The sequence below is a fragment of the Argiope bruennichi genome, chromosome 11 (genome assembly GCF_947563725.1).
Source record: "Argiope bruennichi chromosome 11, qqArgBrue1.1, whole genome shotgun sequence".
In the NCBI taxonomy this organism is placed as follows: Eukaryota; Metazoa; Arthropoda; class Arachnida; order Araneae; family Araneidae; genus Argiope; species Argiope bruennichi.
This window is the reverse complement of record NC_079161.1, coordinates 44,320,582-44,341,854: the sequence shown is the minus strand read 5'-3', so window position 1 is coordinate 44,341,854 and position 21,273 is coordinate 44,320,582. Positions and strand designations below refer to the sequence as shown.

The window sequence follows — 21,273 nt, the reverse complement described above, 5'->3', positions numbered from 1 at the left end:
GTGTCACTAAGTGCAGGTTAATATTTTTATTCTGGAATTCCGTCAAAGGAATGGAGATTCTTGATATTTTTGTTTTTGTTATTATTATTTCGGAAATAGTTTCAAAAATAGGGAAAAAAGATATGATTTGATAAAAAGAAAAGTTTTAAAACAATTCGAATTATGACAATATAAAAGCAACGAAAATATATTTATAAATGAAATATATAATAAAGATAAATTAAACTGAGAACATTTTCTATTCTTATTACAGTCATTTCTTTTGAGTGACATTTCTAAATGCCACTGACTTTTCTCACGGACAAAAGTAATCAATTCACTTAACTTATTCGATAACCGTTTCGAATTTAAATTGTAAAGATTTATGTCACATAATTGACGATGACAGGTCAATTCACCAGACAAAGTAATTTATATGTAACATTTATTTTCTCGAGACATTTAATTCAAGAATCCGAATGCAGCAAGAAAAATTGAAAGATTAGACTGCTGGTAAATATTTTAAAGCTAAAAATAAAAGAGATACTTTCTTTTATTTCCTTGTCATGTAAGGAATTCATTATTTTATATTGACATAATTTTGATGTGTTTCTTCAGATATTTACTTTTGATATTTAAGTAATTCTCATTATTTTCTATAAATTTTTGCTGAGGGATAATTTTTATTACCTGTATGTCCATGATTATGTAGCCAAATTAAATTTTCATTGCTTTCTTAAATATTAATAACAGTGATATGAAATGTAATATATAGATTATCAATGGTAAATAAAAACTACTAAACAAAATAGGAACATAAATGAATGTATATCCAAAAAGAACACATAGATGAATTTGAGCAATAGATTGACCTACTTTTTCCATGAAAGATTTTTTATGTCCCATGAAGAATCTTTTTGTTTTTGAGAATTTTCTTCTATCACATACCCTGCCCGAAACCATTCATGCTCTAACTAGTCACCTTTGGTGCCTATCTGATTTGTCAGTAATATAAATTAGGCTTAATCGCAGTTTAATCTCTTATCCATTAGTTGTTTTTGATTTCTTCAACTAAGAATTTTTTATTCCTCCTCCAATGAACTAAATATCTCTCTCAACAATTCTTCCTCAAAAACATTTTTTTAATAACTAGTCACCTTTGATGACTATCTGGTTTGTCAGTAATATTAATTAAGCTTAATTTCAGCTTAATCTCTTATCCACCATTCTTCCTCAAAAGCAATTTTTTTAATAACTAGTCACTTTTAATTGCTATCTGGTTTGTCAGTAATATTAATTAAGCTTAATTTCAGTTTAATCTCTTATCCATCAATAGTTGTTTTTGATTTCTTCAACTAAATATTTTTTTATTCCTCCTCTAATAAACTAAAAAGATCTCTCAACCATTCTCCCTCAAAAGCATTTTTTTAATAACAAGCCACCTTTGATTACTATCTGGTTTGTCAGTAACATTAATTAGTCTTAATTTCAGTTTAACCACTTATTCTTAAATAATTGCTCTTGATTTTTTTCAGAAAAATATTTTAATTTCTCTTCCATTAACCCAATCAACCAAACCAAGTCTCCCAACAATTTTTCTTCAAAACATTCTGTTTTTAATAACTAATCACCTTTGGCGACCAGCTTGGGTTTAATTTCAATAAAAGCTTTCTTTCTTGACTAATTATTCTTGATACCTTTAACAAGGTATTTTTAACAATCAAATTACGATAGACATCAAAATTTAGCCATTTTAATAATTTTATACTATCTTGTGGAATGAATTAAATGCTGTTATGAGTGGAAGTGGCTATTATAGGTGTTATGCCTCTGTATCTACTGAATCTCTTACTTACCTGGGAATTTTCTCGAGAGCCAAAAAAGCCAACCTTGTCCCATCAGTACTTCAATGGTATTAGAGTAGTCGTCCTGGGCACTCTATAATTGTGGTAGGCAGGATAAGACTACTCTTACTCGGTTTTTTAGGGGGCATCTTAGAACTATGAAATATTCTGGGGGTTCTAAATGTTTTGAATGCCTTCCCCAAGTGTTACCAGAAAAGGCTTCACCTTATTTCATTCTTATTTATCTGGTCCTCTCCAGTCAGGATCTTTTTGACAATCCATTGTTAGCATTGGACTTCTTCAGGGTGCATAATTTCATGGACTTGATATAACTTTTCTTTTCTTGGGGATGAGCAACAATATGAGTGGAAATGAACCTTCTCAAGTTTTGATTTATAGCTTTTCTTATGATGCTGTAATACCATTATAAATACAGTTGTAGTGTTCTTATTCTTATAACTGAATGGTATCTTTTGTTGTGCTGTGACTACACTTTTTATTGATTATTACTGCAGATGGCAGCCTTTTGACAACCGTGTTAACGTCTGACGGGCGCTTTGTAATCTTGACATCGAGGCCACACAGAGCTTTAGAGTAAATGATGATTGCCATTGTTGAAGGCCAAACTATTGGGTTGGCAACTAAGTAATTGCGGTGTTTTTTTAGAAAATCAAAGACAATTTTTTCATGGAACTAAATAATTTTATTCTGTAATGTATTGCCCATTTTCACCAATGACCTTTTGCCATCTTTCAGGCAGCATCATAATCCCACGTTCATAAAACTTCTGGTTTTTATTAGCAAAAAACTGAATCAGGTACGATTTGACATCACCATAATTATTGAAGTTTTTACCATTCAAGGAGTTTTGTAATAATCGAAACAAAAAGTAATCAGATGGTGCAAGGTCAGGACTGTATGGTGGATGAGGCAAAACATCCCAACCAAGCTCCAATAATTTTTGCCGAGTGACCAAAAATTTGTGTGTGGCCTTGCATTGTCATGATGGAATACAACACCTTTTCGATTTGTCAATTCGGGCCGCTTTTCTTCAACTGCATTGTTTAATTTCGTTGGTTGTTCAATGTAGACATCAGAATTGATCGTTCGGTTGGGTGGTAAGAGTTCAAAGTAGACAATTCCTTTGTAATCCCACCAAACTGATAACAAAACCTTCTTTTGATGAATATCAGCTTTTGATGTTGTTTGAGTTGGTTCACCTGGCCTGCTCCACGATCTTTTCCGCTTGATATTGTTGTAAACAACCCATTTTTCATCGCCAGTTATCAGTCGTTTTAAAAATGGGATCATTTTCATTACGTTTCTTTAGCAAATCGCAGCTGTTAATGCGTTGCGTAAAATGCGTTTCTTTCAGTTCGTGAAGAACCCATGTATCGAGTTTTTGAACATAGCCAAGTTGTTTTAAGTGATTTTCAATGCATGTATGTGATACATGAAGCTTCTCTGCAATCTCCCGTGTTGTACTGTGACGATCCGAATCGATTATTGCTTTTATTAGGTCGTCATCAACTTCAACTGGAAGACCAGAGCGTTTTTCATCTTTGAGTGAAAAATCACCAGAACGAAATTTGGCAAACCAATTTTGACACTGCCGTTCTTTTAAGGCTTCGTCACCATAAACAGCACATAACTTTTTATGAGCTTGCAATGCGTTTTTCCCTTTGCGGAAATAAAAAAGCAAAATATGACGAAAATGTTCCTTTTGATTTTCCATTTTTCAACGAATGCCAAACGAAAACTACGCAACCGATCAAAAGACTTTTTTTACTGATTGACAGCTGAATTGCCAACTATCAAATAACAAAATGTGTTTTACATTTGTACTACTTCTGCAAACCTAAAAATTCAACTGAAGCCATCTATGAGTGATATCCGCAACTACTTAGTTGCCAACCCAATATTTGTTCTGGACTCATTTGTCATTCTAGCAGACCAAGTGTTATAGCTCATCCAAATAACGTTTCTGGTCAGGTGTTCATGCATTTTTGTACTCATATTCATACTAATGAGATTTCGGAGATTTTTTTAGTTTATTACATCTATTAATTGTTGGAATATTAAATGTTCCAATATATTAGCACAGTTTGAAATGTCGAAATAAAGTGTTCAACATTTTATCATTTTAAATGAAAACAATTTCATTAAAATTAGTTGTTTCTGTTTTCTTGTTTTTATTAATGTTATTATTATTATTTTCCAGCTCCTTCTGGTGCGCCTAGAGATGTGCAAGTTCACTCAACTGGTGCCCAATCAATGAAAGTTTCTTGGAAGGTAATAAATCTACGATTTTTTTTAATTTAATAAATCTATGAATTTCTTCTACTTATCTTTTGATTAAAATGTACAGCATTTATAATTTCAAATTTCGTACAATTTTTTAATTTTTTTTTCATAATATTATTAAAAGCAGAGTTGAATATCCCGAAATGCTCAATTCATTTTCCCGCTGTCGTTCTAAAATGCTTTAATGCGTTGAGAAGCAGGCAACTATTTCAGAATGTTAAATTTAATTACACTGAAAATTGTAATTAAAATGTTATAATCTTTTAATGAATCTTCTGAAGACTTTGATTCTTTCGAACTCTATTTTAATATTTTTTATATTCAAATTTCTCAAATTTTTATTTCTTTGATTCGTGTGCAGCTTTCATTTGATTTCAAACTTCTTTAATTGAACTAAAATATTGAACTGTGAGTTGCAGTTAATATGTCAATACTTTCAAACGGGTTTTATATTAATTTTTGAAATCATTTGGTATTCTTTGATTGGTTTCATTGGTTAAACATTTGGTTTCGAGCATTTTCAATTATCATCTGTTGCATTCGGTGAGAGATTATTAACAGAATTTTGGCATTAATTGATCATTAGCAATAGCAAGCAATAATAGATCCGATTTTTCATTTAAGTATTTATTTTTATATTTATTTACATATTTTAAATTTTATCTGTTTGTTTATTTGCTTAAACTGATACAGTATACCCACCGACTGTAAGATTGATAAAGATGGCTGAAATTGTTAGTACAAACAGTATTACGACATACCTTAAATGATTTCTCCTCCACCACCATAGACATTTGAATAAAATGAAAAGCCAGAACGCTTCGACATTATGCTGAGTCCTAATGGTGGGTTTATACTAATCCAGGTATTAGATTCCAGTAAGTCACACATGCGTAAAAAGAAGATTGCGCATGTGCTGAGAGAGCGGATAATAATGTCCTTTTCTCAACGGAACAAGTATTTACTGCTGTCCAATTTCTGCACATGCTTCGCTTTGTTGGATGGTTTGTATCTGGATGAGTGTGAATCCACTTAAAGAGCCATCATCGGCCACGATACAACCAAACCCTTAGAAGGCATGCCCCTCATCAGTACGGTGTACCAACTCTATACCATTTCTGTTACCCACCAGGTCGGCGAAAATCAGTTACCATGCTGAAGGGTTCCAGACGCGAATAATTCTGAAGATATTTAGAATTTCATAGTTTCTTCTACAATGCACAGTTTTCCTGAGCCCTTTCACAGAACGAAACCATTTATGAGACGAGAATGAATTCTGGGGTAGGTTTTAAAAATATTGTAGTTATATAAATGATATAAACAATCATGACCATTTTAAATTATTTAATTATAAATGTTGAAATTTAAAATCAAAAAAGTAAAAATGGACAAATAATTTGAGATATTGATATACCTAATATAAGATATCTAATAGCCGTAATTAACGAATAGTTAGAAAGATAAAGAGTTTAAAAAATTCAAAAGGTAAATGGGAAGTATTCCAAGAAAAAAATCTAATGTTTCATAAAACTTATTATTGTTTTATAAATGCATTAAAATTTTTTTTTAAACTATGACATCTACAAGCTAAAATTAACTGAAAAAAAGTAGGATAAATGTGATTAAAAAAATTAAATACTAACAAATTTTTATTTAATACTAATTAGCTAAATAATTGCTTAAACTTTTCTTTCCTAAGCCATTTTCTAGACTTAAATTTTAAAAATATAATTTAAAAACACAGAAGAAATTAATTGCTTTGTTATTCATTTACTAAGGAAAATTTAAAACTCTTTATCAAAAAAGTGTATACCTTATCTCAATTCGAAAATGCAATAAATAAATTAATTTAATAATTCTTTATCAAATTATCCAAATACTGAATTTAAAAAAAGGAATCAGCTGCAAATCATTCTTATATAGAGTATTTCTCAGAGAAGAGTTGATTGAGATAAAAAGACATTTCAAGGTATTAACTTAAAATAGGAGTTCTGCTATAAAAGTAAAAAAAGTTTCTTTTTTCTAATTGAGGGAAATAGAAAAAAAAATCATAAGTAACATGTATGCTGCTAAAAAGAGTCAATTTTATTTCACTTTAATAGAACAAAATATCCTAAATACCATTTTGGTGCTATAAAGAATCAATTTTATTTCACCTCAATAGAACAAAATGTACTAAGTACCATATATGATGCTATAAAGAGTCAATTTTATTTCACCTCAATGGAGCAAATTATCATAAGTACCATGTATGTTCTTATAAAGAATCAGTTTTATTTCCCCTCAATAGAACAAAATATCTTAAGTTCCATGTATGGTTCTATAAAGAGTCTATTTTATTTCCCCTCAATAGAACAAAATATCCTAAGTACCATGTATGGTGTTATAAAGTGACAATTTTATTTTGCCTCGATAGAACAAAATATCCTAAATTCCATGTTGGTGTTATAAAGAGTCAATTTTATTTCACCTCAATAGAACAAAATATAAGTACCATTTATGGTGCTATAAAGAGTCAATTTTATTTCATCTTTCAAACAAAAAATAAAGAGGGAGAGGGGGAGAGAAAGAAAGGAAAGATGAATAAATAAGATAAACAATTACAAATCCATCACACGTCTGTATAACAGAACAGAGGAGTAATTGAAGCTTTTCATACGCAACGTCAGCAATAGTATTGTTTTCTTATGTAAATCTATTGCTTTCACAGCAATTTATTTCTCATTTTGAAAGTATATTTTTGAATGAATAATTTAATTTTCTGTCGATGACAAATGATAAAAAGGACCTTCAATTCAATTCAAGTTTTTTTTAAATTTTCACATCACACCAATAGATAGGTTTTTACCTTCAATTGACTGTAAATAACCTGAGTAGTGCACACAATAGGTGTTTGGCGGCATAATGTCTCGAATTCAAGATATTACCATAATTCCCCAGTTAAATTTTCGGTTATAATATATGTATAAAAATCTCTACGTATTGAAATTTTATTTTCAATGCTTTCAATTTCAATATTTAGCCTTATTTACCAATCAAAATAAAATAGAAATTTATCCTCTTGTAAATGAAATTATCATAGAGAAATTTCTATTAAAATCAAAATATCCGTAAAATATCTATTTTAAAACTGAGTAAACGAGAACCTTATTTGAAACAAGGAATGTAATTACAACAGAAAAATACTACAAGCAATAAAAAATCCAATTAAAATTAGATTAACAAACAAACATTTTTAAATTTTTTAAAAGAATACTAAATTTAAAAGAAAAATGAATTGAAATTAATGTATCCATTTGAAAACAAGAAGCTCCAATTGAAAAGATAATCCTATTGATGTTGAGAATCATATGTTTATCAACGATAAGTGTTGAATTTGTTTTGGGTTGAATCACATTTCTTTAATATATAAAAATTTAAGATGACTAAAAACTATGAAAAAGTCCATTTATCATCTGTTCATCTTTTCATCCATCTGAATTCATTCTCAATAAATTGATACAATTGAAAAATTAATGCTAGCTAAAAATATTTCGCAGGAAAATCTACGAATGTGTCAGATATTTTAAAAGATTTAGATGTTAGCGAAAAAAAGCCTTACATGATTTTTTAAAACCTCATTTCTCATTCTGAAGTACTTCCATTAAAATCCAAGGCTAAAAAAAGGAAGACAGGACGTTGCTAATTTTTGAAAAGACACAGCTCGTTAGTAGATGCCTAATCTTAAAAAAAAGTCTTGCGACACATTTTTCTGCTTAATAAGAAGAATACTTTGTAATCTCAGAAAGAAAAAAAAATTGGACCATCCTCAAAACTCAATTTTTTGTTTTTAATTCTTAGTTGCAGATGCATTATTTTGAACTAAATATGAGCGAGAGTTTTTTTTAAAAATAAAATATTACAATAATGCATGAAAAAAAAGCTTCCAGGATGTTTCTAAATTTTTACAAAATATTCCAAAAATGACTAACAATCACACACGCACACAAAAAAACTGACCGTTGACTCAAAGGTATACAAGAGAGTATAAATAGAGTGCTGGTGAGAGATAAAATGTAGTCATTCATTTGAAACGCTCGATCAAAGTCGCAAAAAAATTCTGTGTGAAGAAAAGATTCAGAAAAACCTCTTATCAGATGTCTTGAACATTACATATATATTCATCAACTTAAGAATGAATCACATGATTTCAAAATTCTGTACTTTTTTAAGTAGACAAAAAAAGAAGGATATAATATAATTTAAGAGAAAAATGTCAGAGTTTTATATTACTAATAACAGATGGCGCTCGTGTTTCGTTTATTTAATGCTTATAGTGAAATTAATATAGTGTCAGATAAGCAGAAAGTTTTCTCTGTGTTTTAGTTTGTGTATTGTCAATCAGTAGTAACTGCTCATCACAAATTCCTAAAATATAAATGGCGATGATAATTTTATTAAAATAAGATATAAGATTTAGTTATATTGTTTTCATCTAAAAATTGCTAATTTTGAACTACAATTAGTTCCCTTCATCGAACTGCTTAAATCAATAGGATAATTAGCTTAGAACACATAAATGGTCTAGAAATCAGCTATAATAACTAACATTCTTTTAAAATTGTAAGTAATACAAATTACAATAAAAGAATAAAAACATTTAAAAGAGGTATCAAAGAATTAGAGATGGGAAACTTTGCTTTAAAAGGAAAATTAAGGCTACTTCTTTCATCTATAAAGAAATAAATGAAGAAGATGAAATGATACAATATATGAAAAGTCTTGTTTTAAATACCTATTGTATGTGATAAACGAATTTTAGAGCTAATTATTTATTTTAATTATGTTTGAATTTTATTTTTTGCCCAATTAAGAATCCAGACCGACAAACTTATATTAAAAGAATTTTTCCTTAAAACTGGATTAATTTATTTAAGATTGATTAATTACAAAAATGCATATGCTCTTATTTTATCAAAATTACTTTTGTAAAATTCTTGAAAAATGTTTAAGTAGTCTATATTTGGTAATCTTCATTTTCATGATATATCTTTGATAGAATAAAGTCTGGTATTTAAGATGTCTTGTCTATATTATTTAGGGCCAATAGCCCTAATGGAATAAGATTTCATACATTTCCACTAGAGTTTTCGTTAATCTGAATATAATAGTAAAAATATTGTAATAACATTGTAAAGTACCTTGCGTTAATAGAAAAAGAATTTATTTGACAAATTTAAAGAGGTTGCACTTTTGAATTTTTTTTTGTGTGCTGAAAATGAAACTTTTGAAAGAACTGAAATCTTTAATTTAAAAAAAAATCAACTTAATTTCATATTTTGATTAAATTTTTAATAAAAGGCATACAATATTTTTAAAAAAAAATGTTTGAGATAGAAAAAATTTAGCGATATTTAAAAAAAAAATAATTTGTATTTTCTAAATTTTTCATGTATATAGAGAGAGGAAAAGAGATGAACTACAAAAAAAACAAACAAAAAATGTATTCTAGCTTTTCAAAGGAAAAAAAAAAACTATTCGAAATCAGCATAGTAGTTTTTAAAATGCAGAGAAACGAGACACGGAAATGCATTTTCCACAAATTATTACAGGTATACTGGAAAAGAACTTTTTTGTTATTTCAGTACTTAACGGTAAATTTCTGTTGCAAATATGTTCTTTTGATCACTGCAAGGTAGATGGCTTTAAGGCAGAACGTAGGAGAGAAGGAAGAGATAGGGAAATGTTACTTTAGCAGAACATTTCAAGATTCTTACTTATAGGATGTTCCTCAACTGACGGGCTTTTATTAAAAAAAAGTTCTCATACAAGAAAAGGTGACTGAATAAATTATTTGAGATCACAAAAAAAACCGACTCTGCAATTCTTTAGAAAAGCGAAATCAAAATGTTAAAAAAAAAAAAAAAATGTCAAGATGGATATAAGTTTTTTGCAAAAGTTCTTTTTTTTTTAAATTCTTTCTCACTAAAATCTTTATTTTTTTTATTTTTCAAACTAGTCAATAAGAGGTTTCAATCTCGAGGATTTAAGACACTTTCAGGAAATTATTCAGCAACTTTCTTCGTGTTTTAGATTTAGATTCATTTTAACTACCTGACAAAAGATTTTGCGGTGCAATTCTTAGAACAAAAAAGATAATCCATGCAATTCTTTTTTTTAAATACTGCTGAAAGAAACTGAAATAGAAATTTTAGCCTCTATTTGGAAGGATATTAGCATGTGCATGACTTTTTGAAATTTTGTCTAGGTAATGTAGCAATAATAAAATGCACTCAAAACACAAGGAGCATATAACTTTAATGTTCTAATAATTGTTTCAATGATTCAATAACTGAAAGAATTGAAAGAATTTTTTAAAACATGCTTAAAACTATTTCAAAAATTACTAAAATTGGGAAAAATCTGCTTAACAGCAAATCTTATTAAAATTTTAAAATCTTGCAATATTTTTATTACAGTAATATTGAAGAAATGATTTTGTTTAAATATATAAATGAAACTTTTAAAATAAATTTCTTAGTGAGCACTAGTACTGAAGAAAAAACTATGATAAAATTGTGGTATCTCTAGATTCAAAAGTCTGTCCTGTAGATCATTTTTATCGATATTCTAAAATCAAACAATTTGTGGATAATATCTCAGGATATAAACATTATTGTGTTAAAAGAAATCTAATTACATTTTAATGTACACATTTAGCTTCAGAAATGTTTAGTACCTACTGAACCTATAAATTAGATTTTAAGTTAAAATTTGAATTTAACTTGTGATTGAGAAAGAAACTAATTAATTCTTCGAGATATAATGATGTCTTTTTGATAAAACAGACAAGAATTTGTGTTTGGTTCTATTCCAAGAATTCAACTTTGCTCCGCTAATGGTCTATTCTAATGGTTTAAATATATCTGTGATTTTCGAATAATCTTAGTAAATTTGTTCTTCTAATACTTCTAAATCTTTATAAAATATTAAAACGTAATTTTCTTATTATTTAAAAACTTTAATAAAATAGTAAAAAAAATAATAACAGAAATAATTATATATTTCTTATCAATTTTAAATTAGCAAATATTGTGCGCATCTTCGTAGACATTATAGAAAAAAAAATATCACTTTTAAACTTTCTTGTACTATTCAAACATAGAAGTGCTCTGGGATGAAAGTGTTTCTATCTTTACAATCTTTACTCAGACGAATTTTCACCAGTTTCACCACAATTGAAATTCAAATAAACTTACTGGCATCAGCAAGCGCCATCTTTTTTTGAGTAAATATACTAAATTTGTATAATAAATTATGTTCCTTTGATGCGATATGGATTCAAATGGATTTTAGATTTTGTGAGCACTGAAATGGTTTGTAACAGTATGATGTGGAAGAAATTTTGCATGATGATATAAAGAGTTAAAGCAAAACGACAGGAAATTAAACTACAATGTATAGCATACAAAAGAAAATTCTCAAGTATTAATAAAAAATTGGAATATATTGTGTATGCGATTGTGCATAAGTACACCAACGTTATGCATATAATTTGCTCATTGTTATTACTTGTATCATTTTCACCCCACCCCCTCTGAATTTTGATTCAGAAAATAGTCCCCCTACGGAAATAATTTATACCTTTTAGAAGCATCTTTAAAATTATTTTTTATTATTTTAGCCTCCTCCAGATGACGCCACTAATGGAGTCATCAAAGGTTACTATATCGGTTATCGAATTTCATCCACTTCCGAACCTTACACCTTCAAACAAGTGGAACGGACGAATGAAGGCCAGCAATCCACCTATATAACTGGACTACAACCTTTCACTAAATACGACATCGTCGTCAGAGCGTTTAACTCAGCTGGTGCTGGTCCAAAATCTGCCAAGATTACGGGAAAAACCCTAGAAACTGGTAAGAAAAATATAATAATGTATTAAGAACGACATTTTTTTTTAATGCATCATTATGTAAATAATAACAGTCTATGAACAAGAAATACTGAGTTATATTCTCTGCATGCCATTATGAAACAATTCCAATCTTTTATTCCTAAAATCAAAATAAGATAGCAAAGAAAGGAATAACAAGAATTTTAACAAACATTTTGAATTTTGCAGATAAGCAAAATTAAATATTAAAAAAAAATAATCCTAGTACGAATTTGTATAACATAATTTTCATTTTTGAGTTTATTATGCTATTGTTTTACAAGCACGCATCATTAATTCTTACGTTTCCTATAACAAGCAAGCTTGTAAGTTCGCTTCATAATAATGATGTACACTTTAAAAGGAAACCTCTGTATTTTCTAAATTTAATCGGAACTTCAACTGCTAGCTTTGAATTCCTCTCATAAATTTGAAAGAACTAAATAAAAATAATAATTTATTTTTGAAAATTCGAAGTTAATCTTGTTCAATATTGGTCTATTTGCGAAATGTTTGCCATCGACCATTCCGCTACAAATTTAATATTGAACAAAAATGTTCTTTGATATATGTTAGAGCATTTTGTATTCATCGGCTATGTATATTGAATTGCTTGTTTCTGCATCATGCAATTTAATTCCTTTTCCAGAAAGAGCTTCTGATCTTTTTTTAAAAGTAATAACACGAGATGGAAAGTCTCTACTTAGAGAAAGTTTCGTAAATTATGTGGGATAAAAGAGAAATATTCTCTTTCGTAAATAAATAGAAGTGAATCCTTCTAAAACTGGTATACCATTTTGATGGTATACCATTGGAGAATTTTTCTATGGTACATTTCACAAAAAATAAGGGGAAATCAATATTTTTTTATTAACAGAATATAATATACAAAATCATAATGATATTGTTTGATATTCTGAATGACATACAATTTCGTGAAGAAAATGCAAAAATAATCTTAGGTAATGTGCGCTATTAAGATTGCCACCAATATTTTCAATCGTACTATTACTACCCATCGTTTAAAAGATAGATATGCAATCGAAAATAAATAAGTCATGAGCAGTATCAATTCATTTTTTCAGTGAATGCGTCGGCCGGCTAATGCATGCGGAATTCTGAATAAAATTTTTTGACAGTTTGTGGTAATAAGATTGCCAGAAATATTTTCAATGATACCATTTGCAAGCCGTCCTTTAAAAGACTCAAATACAATCGATATTAAATAAAGCCATGAGCAGTATCGATTGATTGTTTTCAGTGAATACATCTGCTGGCTAATGCATGTAGAATATGTACTATTTCCTACATCTACGGAGAAAAAATATGAGAGTATTCTGAGATTCTCTATCCAGTTGTTTATAATATGACACCAATGCGAATATCATTGTTAAAATAGACATCCAACAATAAACTCAACTTAGATCTGCATTTATCTTTAAGTATTGATTAAAATTATTTGTTCAGTTTTTATTTCTATTTTTCAATATATATTCTATGTTTCTATTCATATTCAATTTGACAATTTCATTACTATCACCTAATTGTTTTTCCAGTCACATAAATCACGATTCTTTTGTTTCAGCTCCTCCAACTTCTCCAGTAGTGCAAATCGTTGGTTCAACCAAAAATTCAATCGACATTAAATGGGAAAAAGACCCGAAAGATAAATCGGCTATCACAGGTAATGAAATTTTGTGGCTCAAAATCTTTCAATTAATTTTTTTTAGTAATTGTAGCTACTTTTAAAAGTTTTTTTTTTTTTCTTTTTACGTCTTTAAAATCTTTTAGATAGAGAAAGTTGATCTCTGTTAGATCATTAATTTATAGATATACAGGATAGTAAACATCATCTTTAAATTTGAGATCAATAACTTCCATGCTTTAGCTATGCTTGTATTGAATTGAGATATTTAAGAATAAAATAAGATGCCTATATTTTCTGCATAAATGTCCCGAGGAAGTGAATCACCAGTTGTTACAAGAATACTTAATTTTCATGAATGGAAAATTTGAATTGTATAAAACGGCGATCAATATTATAATACAACATTTAAATAGGAATGAAGCAGATATAATAGTTTCATATTTTAGCTAAGAGGATCGTAGAATTTGTCCTATCTTCTGAAATACATTTAGGATACATTAGGATTTCCATCTTTATCTATGAAGCAACGTATTGGGATGAGCGACGATAGAACCTGGGACCTTGTGGTTCGCAGCCCAGTAACATGACCACAATACAAAAACAATTGCTCATGCAGCGTAACTATTAACTGACTTATAAGCTATTCACCACAGATTCTCCCTCCAGTGAGTCGAACGATATGGCTGTTGAGTGGTGATGTATTACTGTCAAGTCTAATGCGCCTATACACATTAGAGAAGCGCCAAGCGTTATGGCGAGCGTGTGTTGGTACGTCAAGTGAGTATGACGACTTTGGTTTGCTGTGGGTAGATGGCGCCACAACAACTCTACGAAGGATGAAGGATCATCATCCGAGATCACCAATGTAACGTATTGGGATGAGCGAGGATAGAACCTGGGACCTTGTGGTTCGCAGCCCAGTAACATGACCACAATACAAAAACAATTGCTCATGCAGCGTAACTATTAACTGACTTATAAGCTATTCACCACAGATTCTCTCTCCAGTGAGTCGAACGATATGGCTGTTGAGTGGTGATGTATTACTGTTAAGTCTAATGCGCCTATACACATTAGAGAAGCGCCAAGCGTTATGGCGAGCGTGTGTTGGTACGTCAAGTGAGTATGACGACTTTGGTTTGCTGTGGGTAGATGGCGCCACAACAACTCTACGAAGGATGAAGGATCATCATCCGAGATCACCAATGTAACGTATTGGGATGAGCGAGGATAGAACCTAGGACATCGTGGTTCGCAGCCCAGTAACATGACCACAATACAAAAACAATTGCTCGTGTAGCGTAGTTGTTAACTAACGTATAAGCTATTCACCACAATGCCATTAGAGTTCAAAATTTATATCACTAATAAGTATGTTCCAAAAATGTGAGCAGGACTGGATTAAGCATCCTTTTGGCTTTAGGATAGTAAATCTCACGGCACTCTTTTACTTCTACTATTTCTAATTTTTTTATCGATTTTAATTTAATCTTTATCTTAATATTGTGTATCTAATTCGCCTTGGCGACTGAACTCTCCGCCAATTGGCACGCTTTTTTGTGACGCTCTCGGTAACGGGAATGTAGTAGACTTCAACGCCGTAACTCATAATTTTAGGTAGCAGATATTTAAAATGTGCAGTTGAAAAATCAATAATTCCATATCACTGTCTATAAGGTTGGTTTCAGTATATCGCGTATAAAACCCTGCCATTTAAATGTAATCTTTAAAAAATAGTAAAAAATAATGAAAATTTTTGTTAAAAACACAAACTTATCAATATTAATAAGAAGATGAATATGTTTAAATTATAAGTCATCACATTTTTTTTTGGAATTGAAAATGGCGATTAGCAATCTTATTGCAATGAGCTTTCCAAAGTTGATTGAAGCAAGATTTTCATTTGAATCAGTTAGAGTTTAATGTTTTTGTAATTGAATGAAAACACAAAATTGAACAACTTGAGAAAAAATGAAAAATGTCTCGAGGATTTGAGAACCTTGCGAAAAATCAATTTCACCTCTTTACCAATCTGGATAGGTATAAGTTACAAATTACTGACTTATTTTTGAACCTCTCATGTCATAGCTATATTTTTTCGCGAATCTTTTTGTTACCATTTATAACATGCATTCTTTCTCGAGTCATTTCTTCTTAGATAATCACATGATGACTGATAACATCAAATTTGCTAGTTCAAAAGCATCAAAGTCGCATATTTTCATTCTTAATAGGCTATTATCAAAATATTCTGTAAAATTATAATTGACTGTTTGAAAATCTTTTCTAAGATTCATTCAATTAATATTTATGTTAAGTGAATGTCTTCTAATTGAAACTATTTGATAAAACAAGAAGAAAAGATCAAGCGTGAATCCCATTTTGATTTCCAATTTTTCTCTGCCGAATATTTACTTTGAATTGTTCAGAACAAGCGAATTTATCTTTATTATATTTTTCCAACACATGTCACTTAAAATAATAACACTTGTGAAACTGATTGGGGAAACGTCTAATCTTTCGAAATAAAATATTTCCGTCAAGTTTTATAATATAGTGGTTTTTTATAAATGATTCTTTGAAGATATTAGGGATACATTAGCGGTTGTCTCAATTTAAATAAATGTGAAGCTTAAAAATAGTCCATACGATACAAAAACCTAAATTACTCGATAAATTGTGGTTAAAAATTTTTCACAAATATTATAAACATTAAAGAATTTTTTATTGTAGATTTTTGGCCGCAGATATTTAAAGACTTAATTTTGAATTACTTATAAAGCGCATTTCTGTGTGATTTTATACGTTTTAAATCGTCTTTTAGATATATATCCCTTTCAGAAATTTGTGCGGATTATAAAAAAAACCTTTAAATATCATTCACAAATAACGCCATTCCTGTTCGTAAACGACATGAGTTTTCTTATAAATAATCTTATAAATCTTTCTTATAAATAATTTATCTTTATCCCATGCGTATGGTCTTAAAATCCTGATAATACAAAGAAAGTATTTTTAGAAAAGTTGCAAACAAACAAAATTTTAAAGCAAATAAGGAGTATATGCCTGCAAAAACAAAATCAAAGTCACAAAATAAAAATAACTATTGATAGTAAATTCTTCAGCATTTCTTCGCATATGCAGACTTTCATGTAAATCGATCGGTCATTAGTCAAGACTGATGATGGTTAGAGATATGTATATGTTGCAGATAATGATAATGTTGCCATTACAGAATGAAAAAGGACGTTTCTTTTTACAGAATATACTTTACATTACAAAACGGATGATGGCAACTGGCAACACGAAAGACTGAGCAGCGACGCAGACAAGCATACGTTGAAAAATCTCCGCTGTGGCACGAGATATCATTTGTACATGACAGCCTCCAACAGTTTAGGAACCGGGGAACCCAGTGAAGCTGTTCCAGCGCGTACTAAAGGAGCAGGTATTTTCTTTCTTATTTTCTTACTTAATGACGTGGATGAATGTTTTTGTCGATGAACTGACAGCAGTCGACAGTTTGTTTCTTCAACCCATCTTCAAAACTTTTCGATACATACCAAGATATTCTAGTTGGTTGCGAACAGCTTTAAAAGAATATTCTTTTCTTCATAGTAAAGTATTTTCTTCGTCGCATTAGTACTAAGATAGAATTAATCTTTGATATTAGTATTAAGAATGAATCAGAACTCACCCATAATAATCTCCTATGCAAAACCTTAAATAGAACGGCATTGTGCTAACATGAGATCAATCGTTATGTCTTATTAGCGAGCTTATCAGATATAAGTTTTGTAAACTGTTGTTCTTTCTGTCTGTTTTCATGTTTGAAGAACAATATACAATTCATTGAATAAAGATAATTATTATTCGTTAAAATTATTCTCAAAGCCAACCAACCACTAAACTTCACACATTAATTATTAACCGTTATCGGAGGAAAGGAGAGAAACATTTTGGTTTCAAGTAGCAAATTTTCTATTCTCATAATCTTTCTTTTTCCTGAAAAAAAAAAGGATGTTTAAATCTTTATATAAGAAGATTAATGATTTTCTGACCAATTTTTTCTTCTTTTGTTAAAATTATGATTAACGAAGTTCACTTTCTTTGTGACCTTAACAGCATTAACTCAAATCTGATTTTTGCATACTAGCAATTTGAAATTACATATTTATTAAAGTATATTTTTCAGCTCAAACTTATTCAATGAAGTGATTTTCACTTCATTTGATTTATTTTAATTTGATAATATACCTTCTTATGCAAACTAATGTCACTCATCCTTATAAGGCAGGTTAAATATCTTTAAGATGTTTTGAGTAAGAAAAAAAAAAATTGCAATTGATAGGTATTTAGTTCAAAACGCATTAAGAATTTTGTCTATTAAAATATGTGTCCTTTATTTATATATTTCAGTTTTCAAAATTTCTCTATTTTTCAAAATTATGAAATAATAAAGGCGACATTTTAAATAGTTATGGACTCGGAATTAATAATTATCACCCAAGAAGTTTTTATTCGATAGAATGTCAGGGAGATCAAAATGCAAGCATAAAGCGAAACTAAATAATATTTTTATTCAATTTTATAAATTTAATTTTCCATAAGGGAATTTTTAATTACAAAAAATTATTGTTCTTAAATATATTACTAATATTAAAAAATGAAAATCGTAATTTTTTTTCTATATTTGTAAGGTTTGCGAGAATGATAAATTAAACAAGAATACGTTCAAATATATTTTGGTTTTCAAATAATAAATGGTTTATGCTCATTAACAAACCGATAAAATCTGAATTGTTGTCAATTATTTGCGAATAAATTATCCGGTTCTAAAAACTTCGTCTGAATCTTGTAAATAAGTTATCGAGAATCAATTGTTTCCCTTGTGCAGTGAACTTCTTGAGGCTTGCAGAGATGAAAATTAATATTGCTGTTTGGGTCCATTTGTTCTATTTTACATAAAATCTCTCTCTCTCTCTCTCTCTCTCTCTCTCTCTCTCTCTCTATATATATATATATATATATATATATATATATATATATAGGCCAAAATTACGTTAGAAGGAAAGCTATAGATATAGATGCACTGCCAACTAATGTAAAATTACCGATTTGTTTCGGAGAAAATTAAACTGATCGCAGCGCCTCAGGTGGCGAATAGTGTAAATTACAGATCTGTATTCTAATTCAACCTGTCTTTTTTCACATTAACTTACAAGCAACCATAAATCGACGGACAGTTAAATGGTTTATTTGAAAGAAAAAATTGCTGCTAGTTATCCCTTTTGATTAATTTTTCTAAAGAATTTATATCTATAACTTCATGCAGATAAATTATTTGTGATCGAAGAAAATTAAAGATATGGAATGGATACCTACCTGACATGAAATGAACCATACTTTGTTATCTGAAACTGGTCTCCGAATTTTGACTTATTATTTAAAAAAAATTATATAATCGATACAAAATTATAAATTTTAATTTACAGTTTGGGCTTATTATGATATAAATATCAATGTGCTGATACCTATTAATCACTTATAATGAAGTAATATCTATCACATGCATAGTGTAGGAATTTCTTACTAACTGTCTACGAATGAATATTTCCTGAATTGATATTATTACGAATTTTCAATGTTTCTTCCCTGCGCAGTAATTCTTCTTGGCAAGACAGTTTTACATGTACCTCTAACAGATCCTTAATAGATGTGGAATTAGCAACCACTTGCATTGGCAGGAATCTTGGAGATCATTTTGTGACGAATTTGGAAAATTCAGAGGTAAAATCGAAGGTTCCAGAAACAACAAGAATCCTGGTGATAGATACATAAAGAACCGAGTCAAAACGATCTTTCTAAGACTCCTTTGTCCTGTCCCGGAATTTATAAAAAGCCAGGAGACAAAGCTGCAGTTAGTCGTATGTTGAGTAGTTAGTCACTCTTAAATTGGACATTGAGTCAGTAGTGAACACGGTGATCGTCAGTGGAAAGAACCAGAGGATCGAGAGGTGTGAATAGTTTCTCTCCTGCAAAGTTCTGTGTGAACTCTTTGCGCTGTCATGATTGTTCTCTGAAAATTTATAACCTGTGAACAACTGCTGTTTTTGTATATGCTTTGGTTGCATTATGGCGTCTGAACTTTCACATTATTGCGCAAATTAAGTATTGTTATTAAAATATGGGACTGATTCACAGTATAAGGGTTCTTGTTTTTTTTTTAATATACCATAAAACATGCATGGTTATATGAATTTTTTTTAAAAAAAGGTATATCACAGGCTTTAATTTCTAATACATGATTCTATAATAATTCTTTCTTTTCCAATACATGTGTTATTATAAACAAATAAATTTTTGGTTCAAAATTAAAACAAAATCTAATAATAAATTTTCAGTTTAAACAACTCAGTTGCTAAAATGCCCCTACTTTTTGGCTTCAGAATGAAGCTAAGCGAGGTATGCACTGTTAGAAATGTAAAGAGCATTTGAAAAAATAAGCAGGGATACAAAATCATCCGAACTAAAACAGAAATTAAATAATACAGATACATAGAATCAAAGAAGAGAAATTCGAAAACAAGTACCGTGTAAGCGCGATAATGTTGATAAATATGTCTTTTCTTTTCCTATTTTGATTTTAATATCTGTCGCGCGTTGTGCCGAATGCTTTTTACATTGCGTAATTAACAGAAATAATATCAACACATTATTAAATTGATAGTGGCGAAATAGAAGGCTCTGCCCTGAATTTCATTTTTAAAGCAGTTTTTAATGTAACGCTAATTCCATTAATATTAATAAATTATTATTGCTACTAATAGCAATAAAGTCATAAAAAGTAATAAAAATATCTCACTGAAAGACACAATGCAGTAATAATATTAGTTTGAGTCTTATTATTAAAATAAAAGCTTACAAATAACATTTCAAAACATTAAAAATTTACTTGAATTAAGTAATATATTCTGTGTTAATTAAGGGAAAATATTAATGAGTGCGTACCAAAAGGAAATAATAATTTGCATCTCTTAAGCCCTGTTTCAACGGCCCGTGTGCGCCTCGAGTCTAGCACAATTTGTCCTCTTTCCTTTCACTTATGGTTTTCTGAAGTTGTTTGATGTCTTTTCATTTTACCGACAGTTTGTGCGAAGCTTGCGATCGACGTCCACAAGCGAGAATGGTTTTATAATGGGTCAGATTGCAGATATATATGACCATATCCAGAAAGGAACTGGAATTTAGTCCGACGAGATATTCTACAAAATACTCCCTTTCGTTTGTGTGCTTGCTTCATTCTACTTGCTTGCTTTGGATCACGCAATGTAGTGAAAGTATGCCAGACTAAAAACATTATCCTCTTAATAAATGTCAATATATTAGTAATAATTTATTTCGATGGGGTAACAATTGAAAATTCAATCACAAGAAAAATTAATTCATTATGAACAAGAGAATTCTAGCAGAATAATTCGGAGCAAAAATATTACCGTATTGGGGAGGAAAATAGGTGAAGGATATACAAACATTAATATTAATGAAAAAAAAGGATGATATGTAAAGGGTGTCCCAAA

The 21,273-nt window shown here is 29.6% G+C and overlaps 1 protein-coding gene across 1 annotated transcript in view; it reads left to right on the top strand.

Moving 5' to 3' along the window:
- The window catches only part of LOC129956545 (cell adhesion molecule DSCAM-like), a 163,659-nt gene that overhangs the window by 123,173 nt on the left and 19,213 nt on the right, over positions 1-21,273 (top strand). The window contains exons 14-17 of the mRNA XM_056068471.1: positions 4,045-4,115; positions 11,791-12,028; positions 13,631-13,729; positions 16,956-17,141. Of these exons, the coding sequence (XP_055924446.1) occupies positions 4,045-4,115; positions 11,791-12,028; positions 13,631-13,729; positions 16,956-17,141 (594 nt within the window). The remainder of the gene's footprint in view (positions 1-4,044; positions 4,116-11,790; positions 12,029-13,630; positions 13,730-16,955; positions 17,142-21,273) is intronic.